This window comes from Nicotiana tomentosiformis, chromosome 3 (genome assembly GCF_000390325.3).
Source record: "Nicotiana tomentosiformis chromosome 3, ASM39032v3, whole genome shotgun sequence".
Lineage (NCBI taxonomy): Eukaryota > Viridiplantae > Streptophyta > Magnoliopsida > Solanales > Solanaceae > Nicotiana > Nicotiana tomentosiformis.
The window spans coordinates 61541209-61562631 of record NC_090814.1 but is presented as its reverse complement, the minus strand read 5'-3'; the positions used below and the strand labels follow the sequence as shown (position 1 = coordinate 61562631).

The window sequence follows — 21423 nt, the reverse complement described above, 5'->3', positions numbered from 1 at the left end:
ATGGCTAAACTGATTAGTTTAAGTGTGTATTTTCTTTTGCTCCCTATCTTTCTTTTGGAATTTAGGTTAAAGCTACTGTGTTCTGCCGAACTCGTAGGCAGAACTGCAGCTCCCACCCTGCTTAGCGTAACCCTATCTCAAGCTGAAAATGCTCATAAGGAGATTTTAGCTATGAATATAAGTTCATTCAATGAGTTAGGGAAGTTGGCTTGGGCTGATTGCTTAAAGCTTTATGAAGATACTTTTTATCAACTTAACAAATCCATCAACAACTCTGGTAAGACAAATGATGTTCAAACATGGCTAAGTGCAGCTATGGGTAATCATCAAATATGCTTAAATGGATTCCATGATTTTCAATTATCATCACATTTGGAGAAATTTCCCTCTGTGTTAAATGATTTCTCCGAAAACCTTTGCAACTCTCTTGCCATAAACAAAGCCACGGCTATACCTTCAGCTTCACTATCAACAAATCCCCAACTTAAGGGCCGACGTTTACTTAGGGGCGGAGTTGCATGGTCTGAAGCGGGTTCAACTGAATCTCATACCGGTAAGAAAATGTGAATCCCCTTAAACATGGGGGAAATTGTTAGTATATTGGTAAATAATGTGATTCTAAATTTTCTTTAAGTCGAAAGTTTGAATTCCAAGTGTTATATTCTTAGTTCTAACATAATTTATAAATTCCCTTATTAGGATTCCTGACTTCACCCGACAAGAAACCTTTACAGCAAGGAACTCCAATAAAGGCCGATATCGTGGTGGCTCAAGATGGTTCTGGGAATTATCACACTATTTCTGAAGCTTTAGCTGCAGTAAATAGCATGAGGAATGGCACAGGGAGATTTGTGATATATGTGAAAAGAGGTAATTATACAGAATATGTGGAGATCGAGAATACTATGAATAATTTGATGTTCATTGGAGATGGGATTGATGCTACAATTATCAGTGGCAATAGAAGTAATGGTACTGGCTATTCAACTTTTGGTTCTGCAACTTTCGGTAAGTTTATTGTAATGTTTTTAGAGAAATTCTCAATGGGTTATTGAATTTATAATTAAACAATTAAATTTATTTAAATAAGAGATAAAAAAGAAGAACAAGAGTTAATTATTGCACTATATATATTCATTAGTTCCTCTCGCCTGCATGCATCAATTATATTTCCATGCACGTACACTTTAATACAACACTTTATGTATAAGAAATTTAAGACAAGGGCTGATTGATTTTCTTATTCCAAATACAAAACAAATCCACTTAATTGGTCAATATATAGTACATCAATAAAAGAAACGTATTACGTACCAAAGTATACCAATTGCATGCATCTTGTCAAATTTTCATCAATAATATAATATGATCAATCTCACACACACACACACTCACACACACACATATATACATACATTCATACATACATATTTCAAATACCAACAAGAAATTAAGTATAATAAACAGTGTTTTATTTACATAAAGTCAATAAAAGGGTTTCTTAATTAGATTCTAAACCGTACTAATTGTTTTGACCTTTATTTTGTGTTTTCTATTTATGCCTTAGGTGTTTCTGGAGGTGGCTTCATTGCTAAGGATATAACCTTTGAAAATACAGCAGGACCTGAAAATGGCCAAGCAGTTGCTCTTCGTTCTGACTCAGATTTATCAGTATATTATCGTTGCAGTTTCAAAGGGTACCAAGACACCTTATATGTACACAAACAACGACAGTTTTATCGCGATTGTGACATATATGGGACAGTAGATTTCATATTTGGAGACGCAGCTGCAGTGTTCCAAAATTGCAATATTTACGTAAGAAAGCCAAAGAGTGGTCAGTCAAACACTATCACAGCGCAAGGAAAAACATATCCTTATGAAAATACTGGAATTATAATACATAATTCTCATATAACAGCAGCATCAGACCTAAGACCTGTGCAAGATTTGTTTAAGAGTTATCTTGGTAGGCCGTGGAAGAATTACTGAACAACAGTATTTATGAAGAGTAATATTGATGGCCTAATTGATGCAACTGGTTGGTTACCCTGGAGTGGAGATTTCCTACAAACTTTGTACTATGGTGAGTACAATAATACTGGAGCTGGTGCAGGAACTGGTGGTAGGGTAAATTGGCCAGGGTACCACGTGATAACGAACGTTACTGAAGCTGAAAAATTCTCTGTAGGGAACTTCTTGGCCGGAGACTCATGGCTTCCGGCCACTGGAGTTCCCTACACATCTAGCATATATATATATATATATATATATATATATATATATATATATATATATATATATATATATATATATTTCCTTTAGAAAGATATAGTATAGATTTCCTTTTTTTTTAATTAGTATTTGGTTTAACATCATGTAAATTTGGTACTTAGGTGATGTCAATGAGAAGATGAATGCATATATAAATATAATTTTAGTTTATTGTTATTATTATAAGTCTGGCATTTTATTAATTTTTGTGTTTCAATTTATGTGTCTTACTTAATCTATTTAAAAATAACAATCATTTTTCTATATTTAATTAGTAGTATGTTTTCTAAACATTGGCATCGGATGAACTATAAATTTATATGAGGGGATTCAAAAGTATTATAAGATGTCACAGTTGGAATTTGAACCTATGACCTAAAGCGAATTTGAACTTTACTACGAAACTTGACTCTCTTTTTTTCATGTACAAGGGGAGTAAAAAGCTCACATATAACTGAATTTTTTGGGTGAAGGTGTTCGGTTGAATTCACTTCATACTACTTAGTTCTGACGTTGTTTCTAACATTCTCATTTTATCCTTAATGATATTTCAAATTTCACGACGTGTTTACCACACAATTCAAATGATCTTTTTGATATGCTATACACATTTTATTTAAGATTGTAAAATTAAAAATATCTTTATAATATTCTTAAACTTTGAGTTCAGTTGTCAAAGTGTAAAATGACCGAATGAATTACTTGTCTTCGCAAAAATATAATCTGTTTTAAGAGAAGGCTGGTACAAGAATCCGCATTCCTGCTAAAAGTTGGCCTTAATTCCTTTCCCTAATGTATCATTTATGATCAAAATTAAGAACTTTGAATCTCCAATTCGGAATCAAGCCGCATAAAGTGTAACAAAGGGAGTACGTACTATGCAACAAGTAACTCTCATGTCAATAGTCTTTTAACGATTTATGTTGATTAAGTCGTTTTCCATGCATGTCTTACTCCATCGGTCCTTATTTATGTGATATTTTTCATTTCTCGTAAGTCAATTTAACTAATCTTTAAAAAAGTTACATTAAATTAGATCAGTTTAATATTTTAAAATTAAAATTTAGATACTCAAAACTATATATAAAAACTATAAGTTATAATTTTTCTCATGTAAATATGATAAAAAAATTTATAGTTTAAAATATCAATTAAAGTTCATATAATTTAAATCTCAAGAAGCGAAATAGTCACATACATTGAGGCGGAAGGATCGTAAAAAAAAATTAGATATTCATTTTTCAGTTATGTTTGATGAGATGGACGAGGCAATGATAAAGGTTCTGTGCTCATGTCTCGTTAATGAAGTGTTTCTTAAATATTATTTCTATTCTGAACTAACTTTTTTAAATATTATTTCTTGAACTAACTTTTTTGGTCATGGTGCAGACAATCAGTAGTTTCAAATGTGTTCCTCTAATTCTTCATACACCATGGTAAATATTTTCTTGAAACTCATTATCTTCCTCTTTATTGCTTTTACTTTTCTCTCTCTTTTATTTTATTACTAAATAACCGCTGAAATTTTACATGATAGTATGCCTTAAATATATTTTTTTTTGTTGAGGTGTTTATTTCTTTGCCATGCACGTTCATTAAATTTCTAACTTTGGCCCTCTTGCTCATTCTTAGCTTAACAAATGCTAGCATATCATGTGCAAGATTAATTAGCAACGCAAACAGTTTTAATGTCCTTGATTATGGAGCTACTGCTGATGGAATTACTGACAATTCTTAAGTAAGTCTTGTTTAATTTATATGTTCTTTCCTTTTATTACCATTAACTACAATATATATATATATATATATATATATATATATATATATATATATATATATATATATATTCTTTTTTCGCTTTAGTATATTGATTAAAGAATTATTTTCGTTTATTCCTCCTAATAAGATATTTTTACTTAATCCTGTAATGTTTAGTGGCCCCTGCAATTCTGGCAACATCAAATTTGTGGTATATTAAGAACTTGAATATATTCCTTTTTTTTTTTTTTTGAAAAGAGTCGTAACAAATACTCCCTATATATGTTCTACTTAATGCGACAAATTTACTCTTTGAAAAGTCAAAAAAAAAAAAAAATCTTTGAGCATGTTTTTCTTAAATGCTTTTTAAATATATTGAATAACTAACTATTGTGGCTTATTATATTTTTTATATAATTTCTAAATATGTAAATTTTATTTCAAAAGAAAAAGTTAAAAACTTTATGCTCAAATTCATACTGAAAATTAGTCTATTTAACTCACATTTCGAATTATGTCACATAAAGTGGAACGAAGGGAGTAGTATTAAATCATTAATATTTTCTTAATTCCTATTACTCCTCGTATATATAGATATCAGGGAAACTTGTTGCACCAAACTCACCTAGTATATGGAGTGGACAAGATGCTAGTCAATGGTTGGCTTTCAAATATGTTAGTGGTTTATATGTTGATGGCTTGGGAACCATTGATGGCCAAGGAAAAGAATGGTGGGATCAATCTTGTAGACACCATCCTAATTTGGTATGGTATTTTCTCGACTCTTTTTTTATCTTTTACTTTAGTGAAAAGTAAATTATATTTCAAATAATTTGTCGTGTTTAGAAAATCAAAAGTATATATGTATGAAAATTAATTCAAGTAAGACATAATACTAATCTTCCCTCATGATTAATGTTATTAGTTATGTATTCACAATTTTACACTCCTTTTGTTTTTCAGCAAGGATGCACAAAATTAGCTCCTACTGTAAGTTTTCTCTTGACACCCTCTAATTTTAAATTTTTAATTAACTCTAAAGGCTCGTTTGGTACGAGGGATAATGGATAATTAATTTCGAAATTAATTTGATACGAGTCTATCTCACGTTTGGTTGGATAAAATCGCAGTATAACTAATCCTGAAATTAGTTATCCCTAGATTGTAGTGTTATTTTTATCCCTATAAGAGAGTGTGATAACAGTCCCATATAACTAATCCCGAAATAATTACTCCTGGGATAACTTGTTTCTGATCCCAACCAAACGATCCGTAAGAGAATTGATAAACTCCATTTAATTTCACTAATACGTAAATTATATTCCACAGGCCATGAAGTTCATTTCATGCAATAAAAGTTCCATAAGCAACATCAACTTTGTCAATAGTTCACAAACTCATATACTTGTTAGGGGTTGCAATGATTTCAAGGTCGATCATGTATTCATACAGTCTTCAGGATATTTTCCAAATACCGATGACATTCATATTCAATCTTCTCAATCTGTGACCATTACCAATTCTAATATAAGTTCCGGTACGTGTTCTTAACCTATATTGCTCGCACTCTTTAAAATTATTGTCGCCCTTGTGTTTGGGCTTGACTTGTTTAATTTGGCCTTGTGATGGACAGGGGATGATTGTATTTCGATTGGAGATCATAGTTCTTATGTTAATATATCCAATATCCATTGTGGACCAGGTCATGGTATAACTCAACTGGGAAAAATCAGAACAAGAATAAAAAAATTGACTTCTTATTAAATATATGAATAGGTTGGCACAGGATATGTACGAGATGTCCGATTTGAGAATCTTGAATTCGACTCTGTGGACAACCCTATTATTATTGACCAAAACTATTGTGATGTTCGAGGAACCTGCAAGGAAATGGTAATATAGCAATAAACTTGAACTGTAGTAATTCAGTGCCATGCACTGATATATAACACTGCAACTCCTAAAGGGAAAGTTACAGCATATTGTAAGAATGCTCATGGCCAACAGTATGGAATTGAACCTGATGGTCCTTGTTTAATTACACTGTAGGTCTTTGTAGGAACCTGTAAACTTTAAATTATGGATCCGTTTCTGCACATTTAGCCTCTAAATATATGAAGTAGGAGTTCTAGTTAAAATTAGAAAGATATATATATATAGATTTCGTTTTTTATAGTATTTGGTTTAATATGTAAAGTTGGTACGTAGGCGGAGTCAATGACAAGATGAATGCATATATAAAGTAATTCTATTTATTATGATTATTATAAGTCTGGTATTTTAATTACTCTCTCTATTTCTTTATTTCAATTTTATGTATCTTAATTTCAATTTTAAGTAAGCGGAATGAATGAAATTATAAAATGTTTTAGTGACGAACAGAGTCGCCAATAACAGCCTTAACCGTGCTACTTAAAATCAGCATAGTAGGTCACCGCTAAAAGGCACGACAAGCCAGACCAACTTTTTGGGGCGACAGTAAGGCTTTTAGTGGCGACTTTGGGCGCTGTGAGCACCTAATTTTTTACCGTGCTTGAATATTTCCCGCTCCCATCTTCCCAGACGTGTCCTCACTCCACTTTTCTTTGTCCCCCATGCTTGTCCCCCATACTTGTCCCGCATATTTTGTCCTCCATGCTTTGTCCCCTACACTTGGTCCCCTCTTCACTTTTCCTTGCCCCCCATGCTTGTCTCCTCACTCACAAACTCCATACCACTCTCCCTACCCATTTAAAACAGCCCAATTCCTTTCTTCTGAAAAGAGGAAAAAATCACAGGACCCTCCCGTTTTGAAAACTAGCGTCCGCTCACCTTCATCTCCCTACTGCCACCTTCAACCAGCGGAAAACCACCCCAAAAACAACTTTCAAAACTCAGCAGAATTCCAGCTCCAAAACACACTCTAACACACTTAGCCATCATCCTTTACACTCTAAAGAAAAATACAACATCAGAGAGAAATAAAACAGTAGCTAAAATAGCTTTCAGTTCTCTCTTTGTACGTTCCAAAAATGAAACGAGTCTCCTTTGGTGTTTAGCTTCTATTTTTTTTGTCTGTTGGCTCAAGCATTATCTGGGTTGTTGGAGTTTTTGATATTCGCTGCTGCTGGGGTATTTGATTTGAATTTTTCTGCTGGCTTCTCGTCGTTGTTGCTCTAGCATTTCAACATTTAGGTATTTCTTCTTCTATTGTAGCTTTTGAATTGTTTCATATGAATAAAGAATGCATGGTTTTGGAGTCTTTATTTGAAATTATTCAACAGTCTTGATTCATCTTTGTTTGTCATATATGAATAATTTGAGCTATGGTAGTAAATATGGATGGCTGAAGCAATGAAGTACGTATATAGTTTTGAATTCATACTTGTCAAGTTTTTTTTTTAGTGTAGGTGCAGCAGTCCCTATTAAGGAAAGAATTGATTTTACTTCATTAAAAATCTTGGTAAAAATCTCCCATGATTGAACTTTACTTGAATATTTTCGTATATGGTTTATTGTTTCCTCGTAATGTTCATGTATACAAGGTTTGGTGGAAGTTGATACATTTTATGTCTACAGGCATAATTAGCTTAAAGATAATTGTGAAGTGTTTTTTTTTGTAAGAATCTACTGCCTAAATTCTTGTCATGGAAATAATTTGTTCATATCTTCCTGTATGCATGTTTAGGCTAGTTTATTTTATATTAATAGGTTACTTCTTTTAAATACTTATTATTAGTTATAAAAATATGATTTTTGTCTTCAATCAACCATCAATGGCCAGTAAGGGATAGCAATTGGCCTTTGAATAAGTGCTGGAATTTAGGAAAATATAAAGGGACATGAGACTCAAATAGTCTGTTTTGGTGGTGATCAATTAAAGAAGAGAGTTGGGCCAAGTAAATTTCAGCAGCTACCCATTTTCTTTTAGTAATAAAGGTTGGCCCAAGTTTAACACCATGGTTGTTCACATAATTACTTTCCAATAGAAAAAATAAATTTGTTCTGTAATTAGAATAACTCATTAACTTAATCACCTTAATAATTAATTCAAGCTACTAGGCAACTAGTAGGCGTGCTTTAACCTCTTTTTTTTATTCACGAACTCGCTTGTGTAGCGTGATGTTTAACTTACATTAAATTAGTTTCAATAATCTCATACCATACCCATTAGTTTTAGTTAAATTTTTTTTAATTTAATTAATCCTTTGCTAAAATTACGGATTTGCTTGCGTAGCGCGATAGTTGATAAAAATAATTTTCAAGAATTAATTTGCTCAAATGTAGTAATTTCTTTAAAGTATTACAAATAATTGATTGTCATAATTTCGGATACGCTTGCGAGTCGCAATTATGATAGGTTAATTAATTTTGTTATTCGATCATGCATTCGCCTGTGTAGCGTGGTTATGTCAACACGTTTTGTTTTTTTATAAAAAAAATTAATAAAAATAAAAAATAAAAAGCGATTAGGTAAAAATATGAAAACCAATAAATCACAGTTTATTCCAAATTAATTCAAGCCAAATTGTAGTCAATAAAGCGACCGTGCTAGAACCACGGGACTCGGGGAATGCCTTACACCTTCTCCCCGGTCAACAGAATTCCTTACCCGGACTTTGTTTTCGCAGACCAATAATAATAGAGTCAAACCTTCCTTTGACTAGGGATTCAAATAAAAGGTGACTTGGAATACCCCAAAACTCAATTCCAAGTGGTGACTCTGTAAGTAAAATAATCCCTACTCAAGTTTGTCACTTTAATTGGAAAAACTCTTTAACCCAATTCATATGACACACCATTATCGTTTTGGGGTAGAAAAGGGGTGTGACAGCTCTGGCGACTCTGCTGGGGAACTTTCAAGAATTCGAGCTTGTTCATTGACTTCATTTGGCTTTATTAATTTTTGTATATATTGTGATTTATTTGAGCCTAATGTGTTACTTGTCGAGTTTTTACCGTTTTGATATTGTTGAACTGTACATATAAATTGTATCTTTCCTCGCATCCCTCTGAGTCTTCTGATAATTAGTTATGTTGTGTTTGCCTACCAGCATCACAAAATTTCTGTCTTGAGATAAAGTCAGTTAGCCTACCAGTTTCTGGTGAAGGATTTGGTCACACATGTTTAGGCGGGAGAGCCGTTAGCTAGCCAGTGCTGTTCTACTACTGGTAATGCTTGACGCTCCTCGGCTCGGGTTGTCTGCCCGGGTAAGCCAGGTCTAGATACCATCTCCTTTAGGATTTACAAACTTAGAAGAACAAGCCACAAGCAATGAATATCCCTAGTAGGTTACGCTTTATTTGCATCATGTGCATTTGACTTAGCAGCTATCGACACAAGGGTCGAGTTCTATTTTAGGACAAGTACCTTGTTGAGACCATTATGTCATGTTATGTGCTACTTGCCCATCTTGGTGCGATATGGCTGTGCTACAGGCACATATACTGCACACCCAAAAATTCTTAAACATGATATATTAGGCTTATGAGCCGAAACTAATTGCAACGGAAATATTTATGATAATTTATCGGTCTGAGACGAACTAGCATTGCTACATGCAAAATGACATGACCCCAAACAGAAGTGGGCAACCTTTTTTTCATGAGTAATTGTCTTGCTATCAATTGAAGACGTTTAATCAAATACTTTACAACGCCATTTTGAGTGTGAACGTGAGCTACAGGATATTTCACTTTTATCCCAATTAATAAACAATAAACAATATATTTCCTTTAGAAAGATATAGTATAGATTTCCTTTTTTTTTAATTAGTATTTGGTTTAACATCATGTAAATTTGGTACTTAGGTGATGTCAATGAGAAGATGAATGCATATATAAATATAATTTTAGTTTATTGTTATTATTATAAGTCTGGCATTTTATTAATTTTTGTGTTTCAATTTATGTGTCTTACTTAATCTATTTAAAAATAACAATCATTTTTCTATATTTAATTAGTAGTATGTTTTCTAAACATTGGCATCGGATGAACTATAAATTTATATGAGGGGATTCAAAAGTATTATAAGATGTCACAGTTGGAATTTGAACCTATGACCTAAAGCGAATTTGAACTTTACTACGAAACTTGACTCTCTTTTTTTCATGTACAAGGGGAGTAAAAAGCTCACATATAACTGAATTTTTTGGGCGAAGGTGTTCGGTTGAATTCACTTCATACTACTTAGTTCTGACGTTGTTTCTAACATTCTCATTTTATCCTTAATGATATTTCAAATTTCACGACGTGTTTACCACACGATTCAAATGATCTTTTTGATATGCTATACACATTTTATTTAAGATCGTAAAATTAAAAATATCTTTATAATATTCTTAAACTTTGAGTTCAGTTGTCAAAGTGTAAAATGACCGAATGAATTACTTGTCTTCGCAAAAATATAATCTGTTTTAAGAGAAGGCTGGTACAAGAATCCGCATTCCTGCTAAAAGTTGGCCTTAATTTCTTTCCCTAATGTATCATTTATGCTCAAAATTAAGAACTTTGAATCTCCAATTCGGAATCAAGCCGCATAAAGTGTAACAAAGGGAGTACGTACTATGCAACAAGTAACTCTCATGTCAATAGTCTTTTAACGATTTATGTTGATTAAGTCGTTTTCCATGCATGTCTTACTCTATCGGTCCTTATTTATGTGATATTTTTCATTTCTCGTAAGTCAATTTAACTAATCTTTAAAAAAGTTACATTAAATTAGATGAGTTTAATATTTTAAAATTAAAATTCAGATATTCAAAATTATATATAAAAACTATAAGTTATAATTTTTCTCATGTAAATATGATAAAAAAATTTATAGTTTAAAATATCAATTAAAGTTCATATAATTTAAATCTCAAGAAGCGAAATGGTCACATACATTGAGGTGGAAGGATCGTAAAAAAAAATTAGATATTCATTTTTCAGTTATGTTTGATGAGATGGACGAGGCAATGATAAAGGTTCTGTGCTCATGTCTCGTTAATGAAGTGTTTCTTAAATAATAAGGTTTTTGTGCTCATATCCTGTTAAATTTTTGAGTTTATAGTTATAGATTGACTGTGTGAAAATATTTATATAATCAATTCATTTTTAAAAAACCAAATGCAAGTTTATTTAATACAATATTGATTGGTAACCTAAATCCGATATTGTTCAACACTATTATTAATAGAAAAAGTTAGCAAGAAATTAAAAGAAGGAAAATTTCTTCTTTCCATCCTCAACGACGAATCTATTAGGACACTTATATGCTTGTATCTATCTCTTACACGAGATATATGCTTAATTTACTACTATTTAGCTTTTATATATACATTCGTCTTTCTTATACTTATAAGCAGACTGTTACTGATGACACACTCACGACTCATCATATAAAACGATGTACTTATCTCGTATACATATTTCTCACTATATATAGATGTTAGATCACAATTGACAAAAATAATACTCTTGGAAAAAGGTATAGCTACTATCGTTTCTCATGCATGCACAATAATTTCTTTATTTTTCATTGCATACAAAATATAGCAACTTCTTACTGTACGATTGTTCGTTTGAAGTTAGTTTTTTTTTTTTTTTAATTCGTAGTAATGCCAAGGGTACGAGTCCAAATATTGCTACTTTAAGTTCTAAAAGCTTTGTTATAGTACTAAAAAACACATGCATGCCTTTATTATATAAAATTAAGGCCATTTCGTCCATCATTTTTCTTGTAAAGTTTTTTCTAAAGTTTAAAAGTTGTTCCTATTATTGACAATTTGGCATGTTAGTTCATTCCTAGAGAAGCTAATTTCTGTAAAGTTTAAAAGTTGTTCTAGTCCTCACTAGATTTTTTAAATTTCTTCTTATACAGTTAAATATTATTTCTATTCTGATAATTTTGAGAAATATTTTTTTAAATTTGTTTTTTATAACACCTTGAACTAACTTTTTTGGTCATGGTGCAGACAATCAGTAGTTTCAAATGTGTTCCTCTAATTCTTCATACACCATGGTAAATATTTTCTTGAAACTCATTATCTTCCTCTTTATTGCTTTTACTTTTCTCTCTCTTTTATTTTATTACTAAATAACCGCTGAAATTTTACATGATAGTATGCCTTAAATATATATTTTTTTGTTGAGGTGTTTATTTCTTTGCCATGCACGTTCATTAAATTTCTAACTTTCTGCATGCATATTCTGTTCTTTTTTTTTTCTTTTCCTTTTCCTTTTTTTGTAGAAAACTTTGGCCCTCTTGCTCATTCTTAGCTTAACAAATGCTAGCATATCATGTGCAAGATTAATTAGCAACGCAAACAGTTTTAATGTCCTTGATTATGGAGCTACTGCTGATGGAATTACTGACAATTCTAAAGTAAGTCTTGTTTAATTTATATGTTCTTTCCTTTTATTACCATTAACTACAATATATATATATATATATATATATATATATATATATATATATATATATATATATATATATATATATATATATATATATATATATTTCTATTTTCGCTTTAGTATATTGATTAAAGAATTATTTTCGTTTATTTCCAGGCTTTCCTTAATGCATGGAACCATGCATGTTCGTCATCAGCTCGATCTCCTGAACTGATTATTCCTCCTAATAAGATATTTTTACTTAATCCTGTAATGTTTAGTGGCCCCTGCAATTCTGGCAACATCAAATTTGTGGTATATTAAGAACTTGAATATATTCCTTTTTTTTTTTTTTTTGAAAAGAGTCGTAACAAATACTCCCTATATATGTTCTACTTAATGCGACAAATTTACTCTTTGAAAAGTCAAAAAAAAAAAAAAATCTTTGAGCATGTTTTTCTTAAATGCTTTTTAAATATATTGAATAACTAACTATTGTGGCTTATTATATTTTTTATATAATTTCTAAATATGTAAATTTTATTTCAAAAGAAAAAGTTAAAAACTTTATGCTCAAATTCATACTGAAAATTAGTCTATTTAACTCACATTTCGAATTATGTCACATAAAGTGGAACGAAGGGAGTAGTATTAAATCATTAATATTTTCTTAATTCCTATTACTCCTCGTATATAGAGATATCAGGGAAACTTGTTGCACCAAACTCACCTAGTATATGGAGTGGACAAGATGCTAGTCAATGGTTGGCTTTCAAATATGTTAGTGGTTTATATGTTGATGGCTTGGGAACCATTGATGGCCAAGGAAAAGAATGGTGGGATCAATCTTGTAGACACCATCCTAATTTGGTATGGTATTTTCTCGACTCTTTTTTTATCTTTTACTTTAGTGAAAAGTAAATTATATTTCAAATAATTTGTCGTGTTTAGAAAATCAAAAGTATATATGTATGAAAATTAATTCAAGTAAGACATAATACTAATCTTCCCTCATGATTAATGTTATTAGTTATGTATTCACAATTTTACACTCCTTTTGTTTTTCAGCAAGGATGCACAAAATTAGCTCCTACTGTAAGTTTTCTCTTGACACCCTCTAATTTTAAATTTTTAATTAACTCTAAAGACTCGTTTGGTACGAGGGATAATGGATAATTAATTTCGGAATTAATTTGATACGAGTTTATCTCACGTTTGGTTGGATAAAATCGCAGTATAACTAATCCTGAAATTAGTTATCCCTAGATTGTAGTGTTATTTTTATCCCTATAAGAGAGTGTGATAACAGTCCCAGATAACTAATCCCGAAATAATTACTCCTGGGATAACATGTTTCTGATCCCAACCAAACGACCCGTAAGAGAATTGATAAACTCCATTTAATTTCACTAATACGTAAATTATATTCCACAGGCCATGAAGTTCATTTCATGCAATAAAAGTTCCATAAGCAACATCAACTTTGTCAATAGTTCACAAACTCATATACTTGTTAGGGGTTGCAATGATTTCAAGGTCGATCATGTATTTATACAGTCTCCAGGATATTCTCCAAATACCGATGGCATTCATATTCAATCTTCTCAATCTGTGACCATTACCAATTCTAATATAAGTTCCGGTACGTGTTCTTAACCTATATTGCTCGCACTCTTCAAAATTATTGTCGCCCTTGTGTTTGGGCTTGACTTGTTTAATTTGGCCTTGTGATGGACAGGGGATGATTGTATTTCGATTGGAGATCATAGCTCTTATGTTAATATATCCGATATCCATTGTGGACCAGGTCATGGTATAAGGTTGTTTCTGATTCTCTAAAGTACTTAATTACTTAATACGTATTTTTTTAATAAGTCAAGATTATATTCCAAAAGTCCTAATGTTAATTGTACTGCTTATATATTGATCACAGCATTGGAAGCTTAGGAAAAAGTGGTAATTTTGCTCAAGTAGAGAATATCAATGTGAGGAATTCTTTCTTCTCTGGAACAACAAATGGAGCTCGTATCAAGACATGGCAGGTACATATAATGTAGATATATATATATATATATATATATATATATAGTTCTTATGTTAATATATCCAATATCCATTGTGGACCAGGTCATGGTATAACTCAACTGGGAAAAATCAGAACAAGAATAAAAAAATTGACTTCTTATTAAATATATGAATAGGTTGGCACAGGATATGTACGAGATGTCCGATTTGAGAATCTTGAATTCGACTCTGTGGACAACCCTATTATTATTGACCAAAACTATTGTGATGTTCGAGGAACCTGCAAGGAAATGGTAATACAAGTTAACTTTTTTTTTTTTTTTGCATATGTATACATAGTTCGAATTAATATTGAACTCATGAGTGTTTTTTTTTTTTCATCACAGCCAACAGGAGTACACATTAGCAATGTTGTTTATGAAAACATGACAGGAACATCAAGTACAGATATAGCAATAAACTTGAACTGTAGTAATTCAGTGCCATGCACTGATATAACACTGCAACATATACAGCTAACATCAGCAACTCCTAAAGGGAAAGTTACAGCATATTGTAAGAATGCTCATGGCCAACAGTATGGAATTGAACCTGATGGTCCTTGTTTAATTACATCGTAGGTCTTTGTAGGAACCTGTAAACCTTAAATTATGGATCCGTTTCTGCACATTTAGCCTCTAAATATATGAAGTAGGAGTTCTAGTTAAAATTAGATATAGATATATATATATATATAGTTTTCGTTTTTTTATAGTATTTGGTTTAATATGTAAAGTTGGTACGTAGGCGGAGTCAATGACAAGATGGATGCATATATAAAGTAATTTCATTTATTGTGATTATTATAAGTCTGGTATTTTAATTACTCTCTCTATTTCTTTGTTTCAATTTTATGTATCTTAATTCAATTTTAAGTAGGCGGAATCAATGAAATTATAAAATATTTTTGTGACGAACAAAGTCGCCAGTAACAGCCTTAACCGTGCTACTTAAAATCGGCATAGTAGGTCGCCGCTAATAGGCGCGACAAGCCAGGCCAACTTTTTGGGGCGACAGTAAGGCTTTTAGTGGCTACTCTGGGCGCTACAAAAACATTTTGTCCTTTCAAAAGCAAACTCTCTTTGCCACATTCCCCTTAGCTTTATGGCATTTTTAGTTGCCCAAATACTATTCTTTTTGAGATAACTCATATTTTATTTTCTTTAAATATATATCAAAAATCAAATTCAATAAATGTTTGTTTTGAGTTCCTAATTGAAAATATTATTTATGCGCATCTATTTAATATAAGATGTTTGTTTAATATTTCTTTTCTCCAAGAAGTATAGAGTATATTGCTCTTTTTGAATCTCGGAATAAATTACTGATTTGAGAACTAAACCAATGCATGTTTTTGTTCTGTGAGCATGCATGCCGTTTTGTGATGAACTTTGGTGCAATTATGGTTAATTTGAAGTATGGGGTATCATTCATAAAATTCATCGTGGAAAACTCTCTGCTTATGCCCGAGGATTAGGTTTAAATGCTTGTGTATTTTTTTCTTATCTATTTGCTTTATGTATAATTGTATACGAGTTAACCCACGATTTTTCGCAACAGTATACATATAAAGAGAGAAAAGATATAATTTTTTCACAAAGTAGATAATTATATTTTCCCCACAGGCAATAAATCATAGTACAACAACTTATACTACGTACTAACTATTTTTTCTTAATCAAACCAACACTCAGGTTGATGGGGGATTTACCACTATAACAACAATGATGACCCAGTAAAAAATCTCACTAGTGGGGTCTCGGGAAGGTAGTGTGTCCGCTGTAATGACCCAACCGGTCATTTTGACTTTTAGTACCTCGTTCTCCTAAATAAAACTCCTTGTATGTGCTTTTATTAATTTATGACTTGCGGGGATGGTTGGTTCGAGATTTGGAGGTGTTCGGGATTTGGAGGTGTTCGGGTTGAAATCGGAACACTTGGTTCCTTAAGTTTGCCTTAAAATGCTGTCACGACCCCAAAACCTAGCGTGTCGTGATGGCGCCTATCGGTGGTACTAGGCAAGCCGACCTTCCCAAAAATACTTTCAAACTAAATATAAAAGTAATGTAAAGCTTTCCATATCAGAAATTTTTTATAAAATCAAATTTAAACTCAAATTTGGAACAAAGTGCGGAAAAACGAGTCCCAAACATCGGGGTATCACCAAGTCATGAGCGTATAAGTATTTAAAACTATTACAGCCAATGTCTAAATATCAGTACAAAACGGCAAGAAAAGTTTAATAGTTTAAACTAAAATATGATGGAAAAGTTTAAATAAATAACATGCTAAATAGGTTGATTACATAGAAAAATTGAGGAATATTCTGCAATTAAGTGGAGCAGCTTGCAAATAGCACTACGGTTTTGTTAAAGTAGGGATCAAGGTACTAAACGTTATTGAATTTCAATTGGGATAAAGATGGTCGGACATATTAATGATGCGTCAAATTGGATAAAGGTAATGCCAAAAAAATATATTATGTACACAATCAAATTATAGTAAATTGTCGTAATTATGGCAACTATAAATATCATGACACGTAAAATTACACTTACCGTATATAAATTCGATAGGATAGAATTTAAGTTTAACACAGTAACGGGGCAAAGAAAAAATTACACAATCCGATCACTTATAAAGTAATTATAGATAAATTTCTTTAATAAATATGAACTATTACTATGTTAAAAATGGAAACTATACCTCGATAATTATCGGAATCAAGCTAAGGAATTATAAAAAAGATTTACACAATTATAAGGTATGCTATAGGTAATCTTTACGATAAACATGCATTAACTATTTCTATGTTAAAATGGAAATATACCGTGCTATGACATGTAAAACAACACATTGATAGTTATCGGAATCGAGCTAAGGCATTATAATTTGCCTATGCATATAAACCATCCGTCTTTAACCAACATTATCATTACTCAAACCATATTATTTCACATATAATACCAAAGCTACCGAGCAAAACAGTTGTTACACTCATTCTCTCATGGCTAAACTGATTAGTTTAAGTGTGTATTTTCTTTTGCTCCCTATCTTTCTTTTGGAATTTAGGTTAAAGCTACTGTGTTCTGCCGAACTCGTAGGCAGAACTGCAGCTCCCACCCTGCTTAGCGTAACCCTATCTCAAGCTGAAAATGCTCATAAGGAGATTTTAGCTATGAATATAAGTTCATTCAATGAGTTAGGGAAGTTGGCTTGGGCTGATTGCTTAAAGCTTTATGAAGATACTTTTTATCAACTTAACAAATCCATCAACAACTCTGGTAAGACAAATGATGTTCAAACATGGCTAAGTGCAGCTATGGGTAATCATCAAATATGCTTAAATGGATTCCATGATTTTCAATTATCATCACATTTGGAGAAATTTCCCTCTGTGTTAAATGATTTCTCCGAAAACCTTTGCAACTCTCTTGCCATAAACAAAGCCACGGCTATACCTTCAGCTTCACTATCAACAAATCCCCAACTTAAGGGCCGACGTTTACTTAGGGGCGGAGTTGCATGGTCTGAAGCGGGTTCAACTGAATCTCATACCGGTAAGAAAATGTGAATCCCCTTAAACATGGGGGAAATTGTTAGTATATTGGTAAATAATGTGATTCTAAATTTTCTTTAAGTCGAAAGTTTGAATTCCAAGTGTTATATTCTTAGTTCTAACATAATTTATAAATTCCCTTATTAGGATTCCTGACTTCACCCGACAAGAAACCTTTACAGCAAGGAACTCCAATAAAGGCCGATATCGTGGTGGCTCAAGATGGTTCTGGGAATTATCACACTATTTCTGAAGCTTTAGCTGCAGTAAATAGCATGAGGAATGGCACAGGGAGATTTGTGATATATGTGAAAAGAGGTAATTATACAGAATATGTGGAGATCGAGAATACTATGAATAATTTGATGTTCATTGGAGATGGGATTGATGCTACAATTATCAGTGGCAATAGAAGTAATGGTACTGGCTATTCAACTTTTGGTTCTGCAACTTTCGGTAAGTTTATTGTAATGTTTTTAGAGAAATTCTCAATGGGTTATTGAATTTATAATTAAACAATTAAATTTATTTAAATAAGAGATAAAAAAGAAGAACAAGAGTTAATTATTGCACTATATATATTCATTAGTTCCTCTCGCCTGCATGCATCAATTATATTTCCATGCACGTACACTTTAATACAACACTTTATGTATAAGAAATTTAAGACAAGGGCTGATTGATTTTCTTATTCCAAATACAAAACAAATCCACTTAATTGGTCAATATATAGTACATCAATAAAAGAAACGTATTACGTACCAAAGTATACCAATTGCATGCATCTTGTCAAATTTTCATCAATAATATAATATGATCAATCTCACACACACACACACTCACACACACACATATATACATACATTCATACATACATATTTCAAATACCAACAAGAAATTAAGTATAATAAACAGTGTTTTATTTACATAAAGTCAATAAAAGGGTTTCTTAATTAGATTCTAAACCGTACTAATTGTTTTGACCTTTATTTTGTGTTTTCTATTTATGCCTTAGGTGTTTCTGGAGGTGGCTTCATTGCTAAGGATATAACCTTTGAAAATACAGCAGGACCTGAAAATGGCCAAGCAGTTGCTCTTCGTTCTGATTCAGATTTATCAGTATATTATCGTTGCAGTTTCAAAGGGTACCAAGACACCTTATATGTACACAAACAACGACAGTTTTATCGCGATTGTGACATATATGGGACAGTAGATTTCATATTTGGAGACGCAGCTGCAGTGTTCCAAAATTGCAATATTTACGTAAGAAAGCCAAAGAGTGGTCAGTCAAACACTATCACAGCGCAAGGAAAAACATATCCTTATGAAAATACTGGAATTATAATACATAATTCTCATATAACAGCAGCATCAGACCTAAGACCTGTGCAAGATTTGTTTAAGAGTTATCTTGGTAGGCCGTGGAAGAATTACTCAACAACAGTGTTTATGAAGAGTAATATTGATGGCCTAATTGATGCAACTGGTTGGTTACCCTGGAGTGGAGATTTCCTACAAACTTTGTACTATGGTGAGTACAATAATACTGGAGCTGGTGCAGGAACTGGTGGTAGGGTAAATTGGCCAGGGTACCACGTGATAACGAACGTTACTGAAGCTGAAAAATTCTCTGTAGGGAACTTCTTGGCCGGAGACTCATGGCTTCCGGCCACTGGAGTTCCCTACACATCTAGCATCTGAATATATATATATATAAACAATATATTTCCTTTAGAAAGATATAGTATAGATTTCCTTTTTTTTTAATTAGTATTTGGTTTAACATCATGTAAATTTGGTACTTAGGTGATGTCAATGAGAAGATGAATGCATATATAAATATAATTTTAGTTTATTGTTATTATTATAAGTCTGGCATTTTATTAATTTTTGTGTTTCAATTTATGTGTCTTACTTAATCTATTTAAAAATAACAATCATTTTTCTATATTTAATTAGTAGTATGTTTTCTAAACATTGGCATCGGATGAACTATAAATTTATATGAGGGGATTCAAAAGTATTATAAGATGTCACAGTTGGAATTTGAACCTATGACCTAAAGCGAATTTGAACTTTACTACGAAACTTGACTCTCTTTTTTTCATGTACAAGGGGAGTAAAAAGCTCACATATAACTGAATTTTTTGGGCGAAGGTGTTCGGTTGAATTCACTTCATACTACTTAGTTCTGACGTTGTTTCTAACATTCTCATTTTATCCTTAATGATATTTCAAATTTCACGACGTGTTTACCACACGATTCAAATGATCTTTTTGATATGCTATACACATTTTATTTAAGATCGTAAAATTAAAAATATCTTTATAATATTCTTAAACTTTGAGTTCAGTTGTCAAAGTGTAAAATGACCGAATGAATTACTTGTCTTCGCAAAAATATAATCTGTTTTAAGAGAAGGCTGGTACAAGAATCCGCATTTCTGCTAAAAGTTGGCCTTAATTTCTTTCCCTAATGTATCATTTATGCTCAAAATTAAGAACTTTGAATCTCCAATTCGGAATCAAGCCGCATAAAGTGTAACAAAGGGAGTACGTACTATGCAACAAGTAACTCTCATGTCAATAGTCTTTTAACGATTTATGTTGATTAAGTCGTTTTCCATGCATGTCTTACTCCATCGGTCCTTATTTATGTGATATTTTTCATTTCTCGTAAGTCAATTTAACTAATCTTTAAAAAAGTTACATTAAATTAGATCAGTTTAATATTTTAAAATTAAAATTTAGATACTCAAAACTATATATAAAAACTATAAGTTATAATTTTTCTTATGTAAATATGATAAAAAAATTTATAGTTTAAAATATCAATTAAAGATCATATAATTTAAATCTCAAGAAGCGAAATGGTCACATACATTGAGGCGGAAGGATCGTAAAAAAAAATTAGATATTCATTTTTCAGTTATGTTTGATGAGATGGACGAGGCAATGATAAAGGTTCTGTGCTCATGTCTCGTTAATGAAGTGTTTCTTAAATAATAAGGTTTTTGTGCTCATATCCTGTTAAATTTTTGAGTTTATAGTTATAGATTGACTGTGTGAAAATATTTATATAATCAATTCATTTTTAAAAAACCAAATGCAAGTTTATTTAATACAATATTGATTGGTAACCTAAATCCGATATTGTTCAACATTATTATTAATAGAAAAAGTTAGCAAGAAATTAAAAGAAGGAAAATTTCTTCTTTCCATCCTCAACGACGAATCTATTAGGACACTTATATGCTTGTATCTATCTCTTACATGAGATATATGCTTAATTTACTACTATTTAGCTTTTATATATACATTCGTCTTTCTTATACTTATAAGCAGACTGTTACTAATGACACACTCAGGACTCATCATATAAAACGATGTACTTATCTCGTATACA

General features: G+C 31.6%; 3 protein-coding genes and 1 pseudogene across 3 annotated transcripts; all 4 read left to right on the top strand.

The window, feature by feature from the left end:
* Positions 1-4012, top strand: LOC138907889 (pectinesterase-like; annotated as a pseudogene).
* A 189-nt stretch (positions 4013-4201) lies between these two features.
* Positions 4202-6108, top strand: LOC138907888 (probable polygalacturonase At1g80170). The gene is given in 6 exon segments (XM_070198511.1): positions 4202-4243; positions 4627-4797; positions 4996-5022; positions 5362-5569; positions 5666-5925; positions 6082-6108. Coding segments are annotated over 6 exon segments (735 nt in total).
* A 5505-nt stretch (positions 6109-11613) lies between these two features.
* Positions 11614-15036, top strand: LOC138907887 (probable polygalacturonase At1g80170). Its single transcript, XM_070198510.1, has 10 exons — positions 11614-11622; positions 12246-12380; positions 12569-12689; positions 13089-13261; positions 13460-13486; positions 13826-14033; positions 14130-14211; positions 14325-14433; positions 14593-14709; positions 14803-15036. The coding sequence occupies exons 1-10, from the start codon at positions 11614-11616 to the stop codon at positions 15034-15036; spliced, it is 1215 nt and encodes a 404-aa protein (XP_070054611.1).
* A 2426-nt stretch (positions 15037-17462) lies between these two features.
* Positions 17463-19718, top strand: LOC104116232 (pectinesterase-like). Its single transcript, XM_070198509.1, has 3 exons — positions 17463-17994; positions 18162-18470; positions 19030-19718. The coding sequence occupies exons 1-3, from the start codon at positions 17463-17465 to the stop codon at positions 19716-19718; spliced, it is 1530 nt and encodes a 509-aa protein (XP_070054610.1).
* Positions 19719-21423: the final 1705 nt, after the last annotated feature.

Coding starts and splice junctions, on each gene's coding strand:
- LOC138907887 (XM_070198510.1), top strand. Junction 14,034..14,129: donor CAATTCTAATATAAGTTCCG/GTACGTGTTCTT, acceptor TGTGATGGACAG/GGGATGATTGTATTTCGATT. Junction 14,434..14,592: donor CTCGTATCAAGACATGGCAG/GTACATATAATG, acceptor ATATATGAATAG/GTTGGCACAGGATATGTACG.
- LOC104116232 (XM_070198509.1), top strand. CDS start 17,463: ATGGCTAAACTGATTAGTTTAAGTGTGTATTTTCTTTTGCTCCCTATC. Junction 17,995..18,161: donor AGTTGCATGGTCTGAAGCGG/GTTCAACTGAAT, acceptor TTCCCTTATTAG/GATTCCTGACTTCACCCGAC. Junction 18,471..19,029: donor TTTTGGTTCTGCAACTTTCG/GTAAGTTTATTG, acceptor TTTATGCCTTAG/GTGTTTCTGGAGGTGGCTTC.